At 42.1% G+C, this 18,445-nt stretch overlaps 1 protein-coding gene across 7 annotated transcripts; it reads left to right on the top strand.

The window, feature by feature from the left end:
- Positions 1 to 2,702: 2,702 nt before the first annotated feature.
- MTIF3 (mitochondrial translational initiation factor 3) lies at positions 2,703 to 18,298 on the top strand. 7 transcript variants are annotated; one of them, XM_045844808.1, is made up of 7 exons: positions 2,705 to 2,909; positions 6,056 to 6,228; positions 7,156 to 7,231; positions 13,183 to 13,402; positions 14,147 to 14,610; positions 16,996 to 17,153; positions 18,036 to 18,298. In XM_045844808.1, the coding sequence occupies exons 4-7, from the start codon at positions 13,311 to 13,313 to the stop codon at positions 18,249 to 18,251; spliced, it is 930 nt and encodes a 309-aa protein (XP_045700764.1). In that variant the 5' UTR covers positions 2,705 to 2,909; positions 6,056 to 6,228; positions 7,156 to 7,231; positions 13,183 to 13,310; the 3' UTR covers positions 18,252 to 18,298. The 7 variants fall into 7 exon arrangements, with proteins under 7 accessions (XP_045700768.1, XP_045700764.1, XP_045700765.1 ...); XM_045844809.1 differs by having other exon boundaries at positions 2,705 to 2,943; XM_045844811.1 differs by lacking the exon at positions 6,056 to 6,228.
- The last annotated feature ends 147 nt before the right edge of the window (positions 18,299 to 18,445 follow it).

The raw sequence follows: 18,445 nt of genomic DNA, 5'->3' as shown, positions 1-18,445 counted from the left end.
GAAATAGTGAAGTGGTAAACCCACGAACAACTCATGGTTGTGATCCAAAGTCCAAGGTTAATGCAGGGTCTGTCAGAAGTAATGCCTGCTTGAGTGTGGTTGGTAGGGTAATAATATGAGTGTAATAATGTAGAGTTTTAATTTGAACATTTCACCTAAAATGCCATATGGTATGGTTGAGTGTGATATTGTTATGTTAGAGATTTAGATGCTTAAGATTTTGTAATAAAAGACTTTATAATAAAAAAGGAGCATTATTTGTGCTGGACCCTGTATTTGCATGTTGGCCATTTCCAAGTTAAACAAGAGAATTAGAGATTCATTTTATTCTACCAAAACTATTCCTTAATACCAAGAGAGAAGTTCATTTCGTGGCAATACAGCAACAGAGTGACTAGCACATACCTTGAGAAATGGTAGGTGCTCAACAATGGAAGTGGCCACACTTTCAGTACTTACCTGTGTGCGTACAAGGCTCTATTCTGAGTGCTTTACTTCTAGCAAGTCATTTCATCCTCAGGACAACCTTGTCACCCCACTGCACAGAGGAGAGAACTGAAGCATAAAGAAGTCATTTGCACGAGGTCACACTACTAATGGCAGATCAAGAATAAAAACCCCAAGCAGCTTGGCATCAGAGTTGGTGCTCCTAATGCTGAACGTTCCTCATGCTGATGAGGGAAGCAGTGGGGCTGGAAGTCTGTGAGGATGGTAAGTGAAATGTATAAAATTGACTGAAGGGTTTAATGCCCAAACTAGGAATGTGAAATTTGATAGGATTATTATTCGAATAAACCCACACGGAGGAATCACTGGTACCTGAGCCACCTACCAGCACCCCATTTGTGGCCCCTCTTTGAAGGCGTATGTGTCCAGAGTGGAGTCAGATGTCTCAAAAAGAAGGTGAGCAGAAAAGGGTGGGCGTCACAGACTTGTCTTCAGATAGAAAAGCTGTTGTTTTTTTTTAATCTCTTGAACTCTGCTTTGACTTATAACTGAAATAAGACCTAGCAGCTTTGTAGAGTCACTGAGAGCCTTACTTTGAAGTCCCTTGAACAAAGATAATAAAGCAGACAGCTGGCTCTTCTGGGACCCCTTCCTGTGTGTATGGCCTCTACATGCTAAGGTGAACTTCTGGGTTTGGAGAAGTAGTATTACTATGTCACAAATCCTCTGTAAACTGTCTGATTTCATATATGCACACAAGGGGACTCTCAGAAGTGTACAGAACTTTCCCGGTTGTTATTGTTCCTATGCGTAAAAGTTATTAAAATACCAGGCTGTCTCCCTGTTGCCACAATAACTGCAACAATTACTTGAAGAAGTTAATCTTACACTAGTCAATACCCTGTGTTTATTTTGAAACTAAAGAGATGTGGCAAAGTGTGTGTAGGTTCAAATGTTCAGCATATTCTTAAACAGACGTGAATGAATTATAATTAGTTTATAGGACTCCCCTCCTCCATTAGATTGTAAGCTCTGATCAGGGCAGTTTTGCTAAAATGAGGAACTGAAGTCTATTGTGTGTGAGATCTAATCACCACTAAACAAACTTCTACCTCTGCATTAGGGAATGCTTTTGATTGAATAAAATGAATCTCTAATTCTTCCTGTTTAATTTGGAAATGGCCAACATGCAAATATTAACCTTGGACTTTGGGTCACAGACACATGAGTTGTTCGTGGGTTTATCACTTCCCTATTTCAAAAATACTCAGTGCCTAATGTGCCAGACTTGGGAGTTGATGAGGACACAGAGTGGACTTGACGAGGACGCCTCCACTTGGTTTTTGCTCTCACAGAGCTTTTTAAGGCGGAACTAGTTTTCTCATCTGTAATAAAAGAAGTAACACCTGACTCAAGAAGTTATTTAATGCGACTAAATAAAGCAATGTGTTCTGCTGGACTACAAGTATGTAGTAAATGTAACTTCCTCTTATAGGATAAATTAGAGTATTATCTAATTAGGTGGCTTCAAGTTACGACTGTACACTCTCACTCTGCCATGGAGGAAATTCCTATTGAAGAGGTGAGAGGGGCAGGGGTTGACCCCAATAGTCCAACAGAAAGCCCAGCAATCATCAACCTCGGAGACCGGGAAAGGGCCCCCCAAAACAGGCAGGTGAGAAACCAAAGCACTGGGTTGCATCCGAAGTTGAGAACTACTGAGTTTTCCCCCTCGTACAATGGCTGGCTTGTCGGAAGCTCTCCCAATTACACTATGGAGAGCTCAGTCCGGGCTGCATCTCTGTCCTGTCTCCAGTGACCCCACTCTCGGATGCAGCTGGCCCGCTGCGCGTTACTGCGAACCAAGGGAAACCTTTCACCTCTCGAGTTTATTTGCTCGCCTGAAAAACGGCGACAATGCTCCCTGAGTCGAAATAATTAGACGTTTATTAAATATTGTTATTAAATACAAAATAACGTTTGTGAAAGTTCTCTATAAAGCCTTAGTGGGAGTGTAGCCACGGCGAGTTTGGCGTCAGTGTAATATAACTACAGAAGGAAAGCTCTGATTGCCACTTAAACTCCTTAAACTCAGCATACGAGTCTTCATCCAGCCTCTGGAGACACAAGAGACAGATGATCGACCAGCAAGCTGCCAGCGGAAACCTCGCCCTCAGAATTATTTTTGTCGGAGGGATTTATTAGGGGAGCCAGAGAAACGCTCCTCCCCAGGTCACTTTCCTTTAAAAGACCCGGGCCGAGGCCCCGCCCACTACGGGAAGTGAAGGGGTCTGCAGAAGAGCCTGTCTACTGCTCCTTCTGCAAGACCTTCGCGAGCCCCGGTGCGGGAACCCCAAAGACGCAGGGTGCCGAGCGACCGAGGTGAAGGGCTGCGGGAGGAAGTGGTCTTAGGGACATGCCTGCAGAGAAGGCGTCATTGTGCTCCAACGTGTCCCTGGAAGGTCAGTGCCACCTATGCTGCTGTGATAAACGCAGGTAGGCCTTGGGGGCTCTGCCGCGGGGTCGGGGAGCGGGTCAAGCTGTAAAGCCGCCTTCCGGCCCAAGCTGCCCCCCAGCTGTGCCGTGGTCGCAACACCTGGGCCCATCGTCGGTCTTACAGCCCCTTGAACTTCAAACCCGGCCATTGAAGAGCACGTACGGGCGCTCTCCGTGCGTCCTTACGCCCCTTTTCGGGGTTGGCTTAGACGTCTCGGACGCACGTGATCGGATCTGTTCCCGAGGTAGCAGTAGCAGCCTTTGGATACCTGGGCTCTGCGCCTGGGCGGGAAGGGCTGAGCAAGCCAGAGCTATCGAAGAGGTTGTCGTGGGGAGGTTTGTCGAGTGATTTTGGGATTTCTTCCCCCCCCCGCCCCGCCCCTTTTATCATTTTCTTGGCCCTATGGCATTAATACTCCTGAGAGAAGTAAATAAGTTTTTTTTTTTAAAGTCACAGTTCCAAGTGTATCTTGGGAAAGGTCTCAGTCCAAGAAAATAGAAGTCAAGGAACATGAACTGCTGTTTATAGTGCCAGGCACAAGACAGTGAAGGATAAATCAGATTCTCCCCCTGCTCCTTAGATCTTTACGCCGAATGAAGGAACCAGTAATAAGATAATCACAAAATTATCATTGTGATACTGTATGGGAAAGATAAACTATACTTTGGAAGTGTTTAATTTTAGGCATTAATGTTAAGCTCAACGAGTAAATGAGGGGAGGCGGGGTGAGTAGGGAGAGATCAGGGTAAGTCTGGGAGGCAATCAGAAGAATGCCCTGAGAAAGGTGGCATTAGGCAATGATGCGGTGTTTCCTAAACCAAGGGAAAGAACATTTAAATAACCTGAAAAGCCAGTGTGGTTTAGACAAAAAGGAAATTTGATAGGGAATGAGGCTGGGAAGGTGGGAAGGGCCTTTTGGCATCCAGAGGGGCAGTTTTAAGGTGGGAAGGGCCCTGGGTGTGGTGACTGCAATGCAAAAGGGAGCTCTGATTGCAGAGTTCAAGTGTGAAGTAAGAGCCTAGTTAGGAGACTGGTGGGAATCCAAACCAGAAATCAACAATATCTTAAACTGAGGTGGTAACAGTGGACTTGGAGAGCAATGGATGGGTTTGAGTAGTATTAGGAAGTAAAACTGATGAAACTTGGTGTTGGGTTAGCCATGAAGGTGATGGGGAACAGAAGTGGGTGGACTAGGTCGCTGGTCGCTGGTTCTGGAAGATGAAATGACCATTTAGAAGATCTATGTATGAGAGTAATATAACCTGTAACATGGAATCTTTAGTTCTGGAATTAAAAGCTTTTTAGAAAAGATTTCTATGGCAGTTATTAGAATATTTCAATAAAATAACTAAAAATAAAAATTTTATAGCTAAAAAGTTAAGAAATTGTCCAAAGATTCATGTTGGCCTTTTCCAGTGTTGTAAATCAGTGTTTGAGCTCTTAAACAGCCAGCCTTGGTGTAGAGCATGCTTTGTGCTTCTTATGAAGGAGCAAAACCCGAGCTGAGGGACAGTGACGTGGAGTCTGGTGACCACGTTGCAGTCCTCTGGGATGGAGGTGGCACAACCCAGGCTGGAATGGGGCAGATGGGACAGTTCACAGCTATGCAGGGAGGAACAGAGACTGTGAAACTCCTTTGGAAGGTGTAAGATAATTTTAGTGTCATAGGAATTGGTAAAGTTAATGTCATAAACACTTAAGCCACTGGGATCTAATGTCACTTTGAGTCAGCCAGCTTCCCTGGGAAGAAGAGATGCCAATATGAGCTTGTGAATATCAGCTGTATCCTAAAGAAAACCAGTGAGTGAACAAACAATAGAAATGAAGTTATTTTCAGTCCGCAGTCTACATAGTTTCAAAATGCATTTAAGAGATTTAATTTCTTGTAGGACAGGACTCCCCACCCATTCCTCGTGATTATATCTACTAAGCCACAGTATTTAAATTGCATTTTAGGAAGTTTCCTTAAAAATACATTTCAGTACCTCCCAAAAAGGTACTGGAAAAGGTGATATAAAATAATGGATCACAAAGAGTGCCTGCAAAGAAAAGAGGGAATGCAGAATAATGTATCATAAGGGGAATACAGCTGTCCTTTGGAGCAGTTATCATTTTGTCTTTTTTTTTTTTTGGTGGGGGGTGTGGTACAAGAATGTTTAGCAGCTTTATTTATTATAGGCAAAAACTGAGAATAGCCTAAGTGTTCATCATCTGGAAATGGGATTTAAAACTGGTATTTGTGTACTGAGATACTTCTCAGAAATAAAAAGGAACAAACTAATGAATGATACATGCAGCAATGTGGATGAATCTTAGAAACATGCTGAGATGCTTTCAACAAAGAGTATGTGCTGTTTGATTCCATTTACACGAAATCTTAGAACAAACCTTGATGGAAAAAAAATAGGAGTCATAGCCTCTGGACAGGGATGGAGATTGACTTGGAAGAAGCATGAAGAAAATTTCTAGTGATGGTAATGGTCTATATGTCAATAGAAGTTTTGGTTCCAAAAGTGTTTGTACTTGTCAAAACTAATAATCAAACGACGGCTTAAGATTTCTACATTTCATTGTATGTAAATTTTGCCTCAAAAGAAAACAAAAAGAATCATAAACAAATGCAGAACTGTAGTTAATGATGTGCATGCTGAAGTATTTGAGGATGAATGTACCAATGTCTGCAGCTGCCTTTGAAATGTATTGGATAAAATGGGTGAAAGAGTAGTAAGTAGATGGATACATACAGCAAGGAAAACAACATGTATTACAGAGTCTAGGTGAATGGGTACTGATGCGCTCACTGTACAGTCTTTTCAACTTTTCTGTATGTTTAAACATTTTCACAATGAAAGTTGGGGAAGATAAGCCTCCAAAGAATATTACTCATTTTAGACAACTGAAAACTAACTTGAAAATACAAAGAACACAGCCCTAACCTTACCTGAAATACATAGCCTATGGAAGTAGCCACATATTTATTTCATTAAAAAATTTCCCACTCCATGGTTTAATATTGAAATCATTTCACTTTCTTATGGAGTATGTGGATCACTCATTAAAATTACTCTGTGTTGTGTTCATTTTGAATAATCCAATTGATCTGTTTTCTAGCCTTGTTCTAGGAGAGTTAGTGATGATGCCAAAGAGGTCCAGGAGGAGGGGTGAGGACTGAAAGGAGCAGAAGTGGCTGAGAGGAAGTACAGCACCCAGGAGCAATGTATTTGGGGATGTCGGTCAGCTTATCCTGTGATGACTGGAGGAGTTTATCAGTGATCCAATCTCAAGTAAATAAAGAATAGAAAAGAATTCTGTGTTTCTTTCTAAATATGGAGGTGGCTACTGAATTTAAAACTACCAACAGAGCCCTGGTTCCTGTGGTCCAGTTGGTTGGAGTATTGTCCCGTGGGCCAAAAGATTGCAGGTTCAATTCCTGATTTCTGGCTGGGGCATGTGCCGAGGTTGCGGTTGGGTTGGCGTGCATGTGAGAGGCAACTGATTGATGTTTCTCTCTCACATCCTTGTTTCCCTCTCTCTCTCCATCCTTCCCCTCTCTCTAAAACTGATAAGCATGTTCTGCAGTGAGGATTTAAAAGAAAACCAACTACCAACAGATGTAAAATTACTGTATCTTGCAGTGTATAATGCATGCCCACGTTTTTTTGTGCACGTTTTACACGAGATTATGTATTCATTGTACCCATGTATAATGCACGTCCTTATTTTCCCCTCAAAAATTTGGGCAAAGAAGTGCATATTACATACAGCAAAGTATGGTATGTGGCACAGAGTGAGTGTGATTTTGGTAAAGTCTGAATAATCATAAAATCACAGATGTGGTATAATTATGCATTTTAAGTAACTGACTTTAAGGTAGTTTCCCTTTAAAATATTTCTGGATGTCTCAGAAAGGATAGTTCTGGGAGTAAGAGTCACTAAATTCACCCATATTATCATCAGAACATGAGCCTTTTCATTTTGATTTAGACGACAGGTTCCTTCACCCTCTTATTTATTGGTCAGAGGTGTCAAGGGCATTTCACTAGAGAACATAGCTTTCTTTCTATTTCTCATCAACTTTGAAAGGTTAAGGATAATCCTGGACATTCTAGCTCAAACTGCTTGAACTCACTTTATAGTATTTATTATTCATTTTCTTATGTCATCTTTTTCTTAATACCGACCTGAGGATTTTTTTTTTTTTTTTTTTTTAGAGAGAGAGGAAAGGAGAGAGACATTGACTTGAGAGAAACGTTGATCAGCTGCCTCTCGATCAAACCAGCAACCGAGGTATGTGTTCTGACCAGGAACTGGTCAGAATGGGTTTGACCAGTTCCTTTTGGAACTGGGTTTGCCCATAGCCTTTCGGTGTATGGGATAACAATCCAACCAACTGAGCCATCCAGCCAGGACCTTAAATCATCTTTTTTAGGGAGGGGCCCTAATCAAGTGGTTCTTAACAGTAGAGGAGAGAGGAAACATCTTGTTTTGAAAAAGCATCCCCAGATGATGCTGGTAGGCATGCAGTTTCTACTGTAAAATAGACATACTAACTTTTACCTGTTGGCACAACTAGTAAATTTTTAAAAAATATATTTTATTGATTATGTTATTATAGTTGTCTCATTTTCCTCCTTTCATTTCCCTCCGCTCTGCACCTCTCCTCCCACCCATATTCCTCCCCCTTAGTTATATCCAGGGGTCGTACACATAAGTTCTTTGGTTTCTACATTTCCTACACAATTCTTAACCTCCCCCTGTCTATTTTGTACCAACCATTTATGCTTCTTATTCCCTGTACCTTTACCTCTTCTTCCTCCTCCACCTCCCCGCTGATAACCCTCCATGTGATCTCCATTTCTGTGATTCTGTTCCTGTTGTAGTTGTTTGCTTAGTTCTTGTTTTTGTTTTTTTAAGGCTCAGTTGTTGATAGTTGTGAGTTTGTTATAATTTAATTGTTCATATTTTTTATTGTTTTTTCTTAGATAAGTCCCTTTAACATTTCATGTAATAACAGCTTGGTGATGATGAACTCCTTTAACTTGACCTTGTCTGGGAAGTACTTTGCCTGCCCTTCCATTCTAAATGATGGCTTTGCTGGATAGAGTAATCTTGGATGTAGGCCCTTGCCTTTCATGACTTTGAATACTTCTTTCCAGTACCTTCTAGCCTGAGAAGTTTCTTTCGAGAAATCAGCTGACAGTCTTATGGGCATTCCTTTTTAGTTAACTGTCTCCTTTCCTCTGGTTGCTTTTAAGATTCTCTCCTTATCTTTAATTTTGGGTAATGTAATTATGATGTGCCTTGGTGTTGTTCCTCCTTGGGTCCAATTTCTTTGGGGCTCTCTCGGCCTAGACTTCCTGGAAGTCTATTTCCTTCACCAGATTGGGGAAGTTCTTCATTATTTTTCGAAATAAGTTTTCAATTTCTTGCTCTTCCTCCTCTCCTTCTGGCACCACTATGATTTGAATGTTGGAACATTTAAAGTTGTCCCGGAGGTTCCTAAGCCTCTCATTTTTTTGAATTCTTATTTCTTCATTTTGTTCTCATTGAATGTTTCTTTCTTCCTTCTTCTCCAAACCATTGATTTGAGTCCCGGTTTGCTTCCTGTCACTGTAGGTTGCCTGTTCATTTTCCTTTATTTCACTTTGCATAGCCTTCATTTCTTCCTTTATTTAGCAACCATACTCAACCATTTCTGTGAGCATCCTGATTACCAGTGTTTTGAACTCTGCATCTGATATGTTGGCTATGTCTTCATCACTTAGTTGTATTTTTTCTGGAGCTTTGATTTTTTTTTATTTGGGCCATTTTTTTTGTCTCTGCATGCCTATGGTACGGGGCGGAGCCTTAGGGAGGGGTGGGTTGCTCCCCATCAGGGTGGGGCAACCCACTTCACTTTGTTGTGATATTGTATGTGGGGGAGGGGTCTGAGAGGGAACAATGACAGTTGCTTGGCCCTCTGCTGGCTTTCAGTCACTTCCCCCACTATCCACAATCAAATTTGGCCCTTCTGGTTCTGATTCCCAGGTGGCGGAGGGTGTGTAGTATATATTCTAGGACCCTGTGGGTCTCTCCAACGAACTCTCCTTTGAGGCTGGGAGTTTCACCTGCTGCCTCAACCCCCACAGGTGTTTTCAGTCAGAGGTTTCGAGGTTTTATTTCCCCACGCTGGAACCCTGGGTTGCTCAATCTGTCTCACTCCCCAGTTGTTCCCCCAATTTATCCACACACAAATGTGGGACCGCCTGCCCTGCCAGCTGCTACCTTGCCGTGAGTCCTCTCCTCCCTGGCTGCCCGTCTCCACCTCTCCTACTGGTCTGGATGAATGTTTCTTCAACTCCTTGGTTGTCGGACTTCCATACATTCGATTTTCTGGTAGTCCAGATTGTTTTTTGTTTTTGAATTTGTTGTTGTCCTTTTGGTGTGTGAGAAGCACACTGTATCTGCCTATGCCTCCATCTTGGCTGGAAGTCCACAACCAATAAATGTTTTCCTCCCTGTAGGCTATTGATTTTTTTTTAACTTTTTATTTATGAAAAACATACAGAAAAGTTGAAAGACTAACTAAACACCATATACCCATAGTCTAGGTTCAGCAAATGTTGCCCTAATTGCTGTATTTTCTGCCAAACCATTTCAGGCTCAGTGGCTAATGTCATGAGACCCTCCTCCCTACATACTCCAGTATTCATTTCCTAATAATGCCATTTTCACACCTGAGAATTAACAATACTTTCTGGAGAATATCTAATCCATCCTGAATCTAGGCCACATTCAGATTTTCCCTTTATCCCAAAATGTCTTTTTAGGTGCTTTTTTCAAACACATTGCATTCAACAATATGTCTCCTTAGTCTTTTTATTTAAGCATAGACTTCCACCGCAGACCTTTCCTTTCCCAGTGACACTGACTTTTGAAGACACCAGACCAGGCAGGGCTTCTTCCCAGGAGGTGCCTGTAGGAGCTGAGTGCCACCGGGAGACAGGTGCTAGGATACGGGTTGTCCCGCCGTCGGGATGCCGAGTCTCTCCTTTGTTTTGGGTAACAGCAGGGTGTATTCTTCCTGTTTTAACGTGGAAGTCATCCTTGGTCACCCCTTGGCACCACGTGAACGCCTTGTTTCCTCAACAGCTTTTTACTTGTTGATTTTCGTGTCCATCCTTGCCTAAATCAGTGATTTGATTGGTGGTGACAAAATGGTGATTTTTAAATTACTTTTACTTTTCTTCTCCATGTATTAGCTGGCATTCTGCTCTGAAGAAGAGCTTTTCTTTATCAATTGGGGATGATTCTAATTCTTCCTTAAATGGTAGGATACATGTTTAGTTCTTTACCAATTTTCAAAGTAAGGAGTAAGGGTAATAATCAGTCATGGCAAATGATCTTTCTTTTAATAGATTTTTGCATATTTAATGTGTTGGAATGAATTTTAGTCATTCATGCTTAAATTATACACATGTGGCAGTGGTAGGCTCTTCTTGTTACCAAACTGTAAATGAGATGTACACAAGCAAGAGTGTAATACTGTCAGGGACATGGGAAAACCGGGTCTTGGGTGATATAAAGGGATTATTATTAGTTGGGAAGATATATTGTGGTTATTGAAAAGATAAAAAAGGCCTTACCTCTTACAGATGACAAGCTGAGGTATTTATTGATGAGACTTACTTTGAAGTAGTTCCTGGATGGGGAGGGCAGGGGTTGGTGAGGGTGAAGGTGAAACAAACGTGGCCGCCTGCTGGGAAGTCAGCTGAGTGACGGGTGCTTAGGGCACATTGCAGTGTTCTTTTCATATATGTGTGGAATTTTTCCTGATTCAAACTTTTGTAATTATCTGAATTTCTGTGGATATTTGCAATTCAAATTTAGTAACACGTTCTTTCTTAACTGTGTTTATAATTTTATCTATTAAAAGCTTATTTTGAAGAACTGTGTATGTCTTCAAATTTGCTGATCTAAAGCCACAATTTAGCTAATATTGAAGTTTAATTGCTGTATAAATCAAGAAAACTTAAAGTTTTTTAAAATTTGAATAATGGTAAAGAACTTTAAAAAATAGTTATAGTATTTTTCTACAGTCTTCTTGAAAAGTGTTTTTAAAGTTTAAAATATTTTATGTCATTTTTCTGAAATAGTCTTTATAAAGAAATATAACTTATTTACTAGGATAAAAATATTTCCTCCTTATTAAAAACTTTGAGAAATAATTAGGAAGAATAATTAGGGGAAAATCAATATGTTTTCAACCTCAAATATCCAGGGTTTCAATAAATTTTATTCTTTTCCTATGCCTAGTTTATTTCCTTAGTTCTTAAAAATATTATGTTTTAAAATAATATTTTCTATTTTAATGTGGCGATGATTCATTACACAGGGCACAGGAGCTTCCAGCTGTAACTCTGAAATTTGGGACTTGAGGCTGCTGCCACTTTTCTGATATTAGATGGAAAAGTATCTTCTCTGGTCTCTTCAGACTACTTTTCGGTTTGGGACCTTCCTCCACCAACAAAATATGTAACTGCTTTTTACTGAACATTAAGTATCTCAGCTATTTCAAATCCAGCTTGCTCCCAGCTTAGAGCCCTTACAACATCTACAATGAATCCCCGGCCCACGTTAAGGGCTATAAACTAATTCATCTCATTCTCTGTAGATGAGGGGTGTCAAACTCATTTTCACCAGGGCCACATCATCCTTGCAGTTACCCTCAAAGGGCTGAAATAATTTTAGGACTGTGTAAGTGTAACTACTCCTTAACAGTTAAGGAGATGAAATTACATTCAGCCCTTTGAAGGCCACCACGAGGCTGATGTGGCCCCCAGTGAAAATGAGTTTGAGGCCCCTGCTGTAGATAAAGAAACACCCAGCCACAGATGTCACTGATGTCAGTGGGCATTTGAAGCATCAGCTAGAAACATGAGGGTGTGACTGACCAGCGTTTATGTGGATTGGTGGGGAGTGACACATCTAAAGACCTCGAAGTTAAGTGCCAGCAGAAACCCCTGGGGTCTAGGCTGTACCCCAAGGCTCGCGCATTCATTCAGTATGTGCCACTGAGCCAGACTCTGGCTCTAGTGTTAGGACCACCGCCGTGAAGAGAATGGACAAAGTACGTTTTCTCATGAAGCTTACACTCCAGTGAGGAAAGATTACATGTGAATATATGTCAGGCAGTGAATTTTTTTAAAAGGCTAGGTAATGTGTTTGAATGGAGTGTGCCATTTTATAGAGTGGCCAGTCATGGCCTCATCAGGTGGTGACATTTGAGCAGAGACTTGAAGTAAATGAAGCACGCAGCTGTCTGAAGGAGGGGAACGCCTGAGTGCGAGGACCCAGAGAGGGGGCAGGGCCAGTGTTTGCAAGAAACCCCAAGGCTGGATGGAACAGAGTGAGCTGGAGGAAGCGCGGTCAGCGCTGTGGCTGAGGATGTACGTGGGGGCTGGGTCTTGGAGGACCCCGTAGGCCTCCATGCTTGGCTCTCATCCTGAGATGGGAGCAACTGGAGAGTTGTGAGCAGAGAGGCATATTGTTTGACTTACACGTTTTACAGGGGTCACCCTGTGTGCCCTATGGGTGATAAATTATTGGGGCACAAAGGCAGATAACAGTCCAGTCAGGAGGCAGTCACTATAGTCCAGGTGGAGGATGAAGGTGGCTTTTAGGGGTGGTTTGATAGCAACAGAGGTGAGAAGTGTTTGGACCCTGGATGTGTTTTACCTGTTGAACAACAGGAATTGCTAGTGAGTTGCTGAGCGAAGAAGAAAAGTCAAGAATAACTTGGCCGTTTTGACCTGAGCGACAGGAGGTGTTGTCGTTTTACGAGACCAGGAAAACAGAAGAGCAAGTGTAAGGTAGAAGTGGAGAATTCCGTCTTGGTCATGTTCACTTAGGGCCACTAGTAGATACCTAAGTGGAGGTGTTGGGGAGGGGCTAGTGAAGGAGGGAAGTGAGAATATGCACATTCCGTGCACTTTCTATTCAGTTTGCTGAGCCTTTTTTCTCATATCACTTGTCAACCACGGGTACAAGGGGTAGTGGTGGGTAAGATCAGTGGGGTGACTGGTGGGATCAAATCTAGGGACCAGAGGAAATTTCCAGTCTTTACAGCCTAGGTGAGTCTCATGCAGGTGGCCCCAGGACCATTCTCTGGAAGCACTATGTAAGGCACCTCATCCTTTCCTCTTTCATCTTTGACAAGGCACGCCTCTCTGAGTTCTTGGTTCTCTGGTGTTTCTCAGCAAACCTTAGAGGAGGAGACGAATGGGCCTTCTCATCCCTCCTGCAGCCTGCACTTCTAAGCTTCATCTAACACGTGAATGGATGGACAGAGACCTTATTATGGTAGAGGAGCAACTTAAAAATCAAAATGCCACTAAGCGCATCACGTAGAACCATGAAACCACTATCACAAGTACCTGATGCTTGGTTAACATTTGGTAGTAATGCCTTACTTACCTGGTGAGTGATCTTTACAGTTAATGAAGTCAGCACTTTGGCTAACGTCAGGGTATTTCCTTTCTGATAGTCTCAACTAGTTCCTCTAGTGGGTCAGCTTTCCCTGTGGAGAGGCCGCCTTCCCAGAATAGCGCTCTTGTACTTTCTATACTATCAGGTATATTGACAAATTGCTTATGTCTTAAAAGCATATGAATTGGCGTTTGTGAATCACTGAGTATGTTCTATACTGCATCCTCCTTCAGGGGTGTCCAGCCCTTTGGCGTCTGTGCACCACACATTAAATACATTATGACACGTAATCACAAAAAGGTCTCATAATGTTTTAAGTAAATTTACAATTTAGTGTTGAGCCACATTCACAGCCGTCCTGGGCTGCATGTAGCCTATGGGCTGCAGGTTGGACGCCCTTGTAAAATCCTTGAGATGATCTTTGCTTTTGAAGTTGGCACTGTAGGTTCTGTGGGAAATAGAATCATATTTGGTGAAGAAAAAAATGGGAGACAAAAGCACTGTGTAAAAGCACATGTTTTATTCTAACAATACTGGGGACAGCACCACCAAGAGTGAGTGTGCCTGTGGCCACCTGATGGTCCATGTTGTTGGTGCAAATTTCCTGTGCACAGATCAGTAACATTCACAGATGACGTTGTTCCCACGGCCTCACACACGCCCTTTTTGTACCACAGTATGAAACCACAAGAACAAATGATTTACTTGTAATCAACTTGTCTTCCTGCTTTTTAGGATGGCTGCTGTTTTTCTGAAGAAGTTACCATTACGAACCATGACAACTGGAAACAGTTGCCTTAGAAGATGTTTGGGGAAGTACACCGTGCAGACGATGGCACCAGCTCAGTTGGCCCGTACTGCCTCTGCCCCAAGACTGGCCTATCTAATTCATGCAAAAGCTTTTAGTACAATTGAAGACACCCAGGCTGAAAGAAAAAAGAAAGAAAAGAATGAAATTGATTTTAGTAACGTTGGAAGAAAAATCAGTGAGCGAATTATTCATTTATTTGATGAGCAGGGCAATGATTTGGGAAACTTGCACCGAGCAGAAGTGATTCGGCTCATGGACGAGCGTGACCTGAGACTCGTGAAAAGGAAGCCCAGCGCCGAGCCCCCTGAGTACCAGCTCATGACAGGCCCGCAGATTCACGAGGAGCGGCTGAGACAGAGAGAGAGGGAGAAGGCGAGACCTAAAACTGGTGGGTAGTTTGCTGTTTGCCCCTTGAATTCTGTATGGCTACAAACCAGCAGTTTCAAGTCAGCATTTGCTGCGGTGCCTCTGACAATGGGGAGGTGCAAAACTGGAAAACTCAGTTTCATCACTGTTTCCAGTGCTTTTCATCCCTCACTTAATTTCTGTTGCTTGTTTTCTTTCTTTTGCATCCTGTGTTGTCATCTCCTCCTTTAAACGTACGTAAAATGAGGAAAAACAAGGTGACCACCACCAGAATGATAGGTACTCTTTCCCCTTTGCCCTTGGCTTTGTTGCCTAACGCTCGGGTCGGTAGCCTAATGATGAGTGCAGTGAAATGGGACTCCAAAGGGGTGGAGTCAAGGACTCAAGTTCCCATTGCTGTCCTGAGTCCCTCATTTACCCTCCTTAAAAAGGAAACAAACAGCCTCTCATCTCAAAGTGGAGGTGTTTGGTTAATTCCATGGAAACACCTTTTAAACTCTGAAGTGATTCATCTGCCATGCCTAAGTATTTTGTTACAATACTGGCAGTAACACTCCTTTACATATTTTGCCAATCACCAGACAAGGAATTTGTCATCAAAACCTTATAAAAGCTATTAATGGGATCTGAGGTGAAGATGCTGGTTTTTCATGATTTTTAGTTTGTACTCATCATAATTAAATATTGCTCAATGGTGAAAGCACTGGGGTGGGGAGCAGAAGACAGCCCAGAGCTGCCACAGCAAGGCGGTGCGCCTTGAGAAAATCACACTGTCCAACGGTGGCTTGGTCTGTAACACCACACCGAACCACCAGAATGTTGACTGGGAAACAGAAATGTCTAAGAAGAGGCCAGCTAGGGGGGTAAGGACATCAAACTGCGTCACTGAAAAAAAGAGCTGACTTGGGAAGACACTTTGCCAAGTTCAGAGACTGTCAGAGGCATCACTTTGTCCTGACGGGAAACTAGGACCATCTGGCTGAAGCTTTAAGGAAGCAAGTAGGTGTTAATAAAAGCATTCCTTTTTAGTAAAATTACTCTTATTTTGGAAATTAGATGCAGAAAAATATAATAAACTCTTACCATCCAAAATGAACAAGCATTAACATTGTTGTACTTTAGATTTCTTAAATGAAACATGACAGAAAGTTAAGGTCCCCTGTGCTCCCTTCTCCCCTTCCGCACTCCTCCCTCAGAGGCCCCTGCTCACTCTCGGACTCAGGGTGTGGGTCCAGTCCATGTTGCTAAACTCCAGTTAGGACAGATATAGTCATCGACAGTATACAGAACAGTAATGCTTACTTAGAATTATAAATGGCTCACTGTTGTTTTCAAGGTGTTTATATAATGGCTATAGCCAATTATAATTACTAATGACATTCCATCATGAGCACATACTGTAGCTTTGTCGGCTCATTTCCCTGGCCGTTGGACCCGTTTCCAGTCTTCATTATTATGAAGAAGGAGCACACGCTCGGCCGTGTCTCCTGGTGCACGCGCCAGACGCCTGCAGGGCATACCGTTCGCGGTGTGAGCGGCTCTCCCCGCCCTTGCCCACACTTGGTGCCGTCAGACTCTCCTCTCTGTCATGCTCACGGCCAAGAGACCACAGTACGGTTTGTGTCTCCTTTCAGCCTGAGTCTCCTCGTCTGCCAACTGCTTGTTCCTATTCCTCTTTTCTTACTTTGATGGTTTATTTTTGTTCTGATTTATACGGCTCTCTGTTCTGTGTGAAGAGAAAAACCTTCTAGTTAAATTTCTCTTTTGTTTTTCCCCTTGTTTTGAGGTCATAAACATATCCTTTCTTTTCTTCCATTTCTATTCAAGTTGTATTTTTCACATTTAGGTAGTCCATCAAGGGAGATGGTTGTTTGGGTCAAAATCTAACTATCGCCCCGTATGAAAACTCATTTGTCCCAGTGCCTTTAGTGAGCAGTTTGTTCCTTCCCTGTAAAATAACCGGCTAACAGTCGGGAGTTCCAGAGTCGAGGGAAAGAACGCAGGACGCAGCCTGGGAGACCCCACTGTGGCCAGGAGGGCATCACAAAAGAGTAAGATGAGAAAAGCACTTCCCAGACGATCCACCTCAGAAAGAAAAACAAGGATAATTAAGTTTATCATAAAGCCAAACTTGTTCCTTTTGAAGGACCATTCTTTTGTTTTTTAACCAAATGATGGTAACAATAACTGGAGGCATTTCGTATTTAAACACCCTTTCTTGACAGGCCAAAAAAAATGGTACCTTTGTGTCTGTCACCCATTTGTAAGTGTTTCCTAGACTGTGAAACGAGTCAAGTGAGAGGACCACCGGGCCCCAGGGCAGCCTGAGGCGTTCTTTGTGCTGAGGGTTGGTCTCACCGACAGGGCAGTAAACAGTCCAGCACCAAGTCTCACTGTTTCAAACTAGGACCGACTCTGACAAAGGAACTAACGTTTTCTTCAAATATTGGACAACACGATTTGAACACAAAGAGTAAACAGATTCAGCAATGGATTGAGAAAAAATACAAAGTTCAAGTTACTGTGAAGAAAGCCAAGAATACAGAGGAACCAGAAAATAAAACAGTAAGTGAAAACAGGAGCAACTGTGTTTTTTGGTCTCTCATCTAGAAGTACAATTGTAGAAAATCTGGAAAACGTAAAGGCAAAGAAAAGTGACAGTAATTCTATCAATATTAGTGATGATAGCTTTCTAGTTTGTTTTTCAATGTGCAAACATACTTTTATATTTACTTTTTCCATTGTAGCACACATTTTTTGCCATGTGAAAACATTCTACTTCATAATTTAAAGGCTATATACTATATTTTATGAACTAGAATATCTAACATTTAAATAGGAAAACTAGAAACTTTATAGATTTCATTTTTTAACGTTTTTTTTCTTTATAAATCCTAGTAAGAAGCATCACTGTCTTCAAGAAAGTGTGTATCAGTTTACAATCCCAGGATAAGTGTGCTGAATACCTGTTTCTCTCTTGAGAGTTAGATAACTTAACTGAAAGGCAGCATCAGCCCAGTGGTGAGGTCAAGCCTAGTTCTGAGTTAGAATCACTTAAGCCTAGGCTCCCATCTGCTGACCCGGAATCTCTAGAACCAGATGTAGTCTTCTAACAGCCCAAGTGACTGCAAGTAAGTTCATACTCTGCCAATACCCACACCCACTGCTTTATACTTGTTCTTGTAAGAAGTTAGCCTCAGTGCAGTGACAGAGTAGGGATTTAAAACCATCAAGCCTTTAGTGCCTTCGTTTAGTTACATGAAGTTTGAGTAACTTCCTGGTCGCTGTACAGGTTTCAGTCAGCTTAACTGGGCAGTAGCATTTGATTTAGCTAATCACGTAAACAGCAATTCAAGAATGCTTGGGTTTATGGGTATTAGAGGATTAACACCAGAAATAATCAAAATACTGGTTTTAAATTAACCTTTAGCTGTTTTCCCTTCTTAGGAGGAGATATTTAATCGAATCCTCCAGACTATGCCTGGAATAGCTACCTTCTCCTCCAGGCCACAACCCATTAAAGGAGGAAAAGCTGTAATGTGTGTTCTTCGTCATTTGAGCAAAAAAGAAGAGACTGCATATAGAGAGACTCAGCAGACCCAGGAAGGAGAGCCTTTGAGCAAAAGAAATGGAAACACAGAATCAGATGTTCTGCATCAGTGATTAAAGAAAAATGTGCTTTTGAGAGAAAATACAGTCATACCACAGTACTCATTGGCTTTGGAACTTGTCAAACTCTATGCTTGTCATATTTGGGTGAGAAGAAAACGTTTCAGCCCCTGGTGCTTGCTGGGACTTGTCACACTGGCTAGAACCTATGTAAGTCACAATGTCACCCTGCAAGAGAAAATGCTTCA

Source organism: Phyllostomus hastatus, unplaced genomic scaffold (genome assembly GCF_019186645.2).
Source record: "Phyllostomus hastatus isolate PE091 unplaced genomic scaffold, TTU_PhHast_1.1 phas_contig_41, whole genome shotgun sequence".
Taxonomy (NCBI): domain Eukaryota; kingdom Metazoa; phylum Chordata; class Mammalia; order Chiroptera; family Phyllostomidae; genus Phyllostomus; species Phyllostomus hastatus.
This window is presented reverse-complemented; position numbering and strand designations above follow the sequence as displayed.

What these genes read in the sequence shown, in the direction of transcription:
- MTIF3 (XM_045844811.1), top strand. Translation starts at nt 13,311, where the DNA reads ATGCCACTAAGCGCATCACGTAGAACCATGAAACCACTATCACAAGTA. An exon ending in AGTAATGCCTTACTTACCTG is followed by an intron (nt 13,403 to 14,146) that starts GTGAGTGATCTT and finishes CCTGCTTTTTAG; the next exon opens with GATGGCTGCTGTTTTTCTGA. An exon ending in AGGAACCAGAAAATAAAACA is followed by an intron (nt 17,154 to 18,035) that starts GTAAGTGAAAAC and finishes TTCCCTTCTTAG; the next exon opens with GAGGAGATATTTAATCGAAT.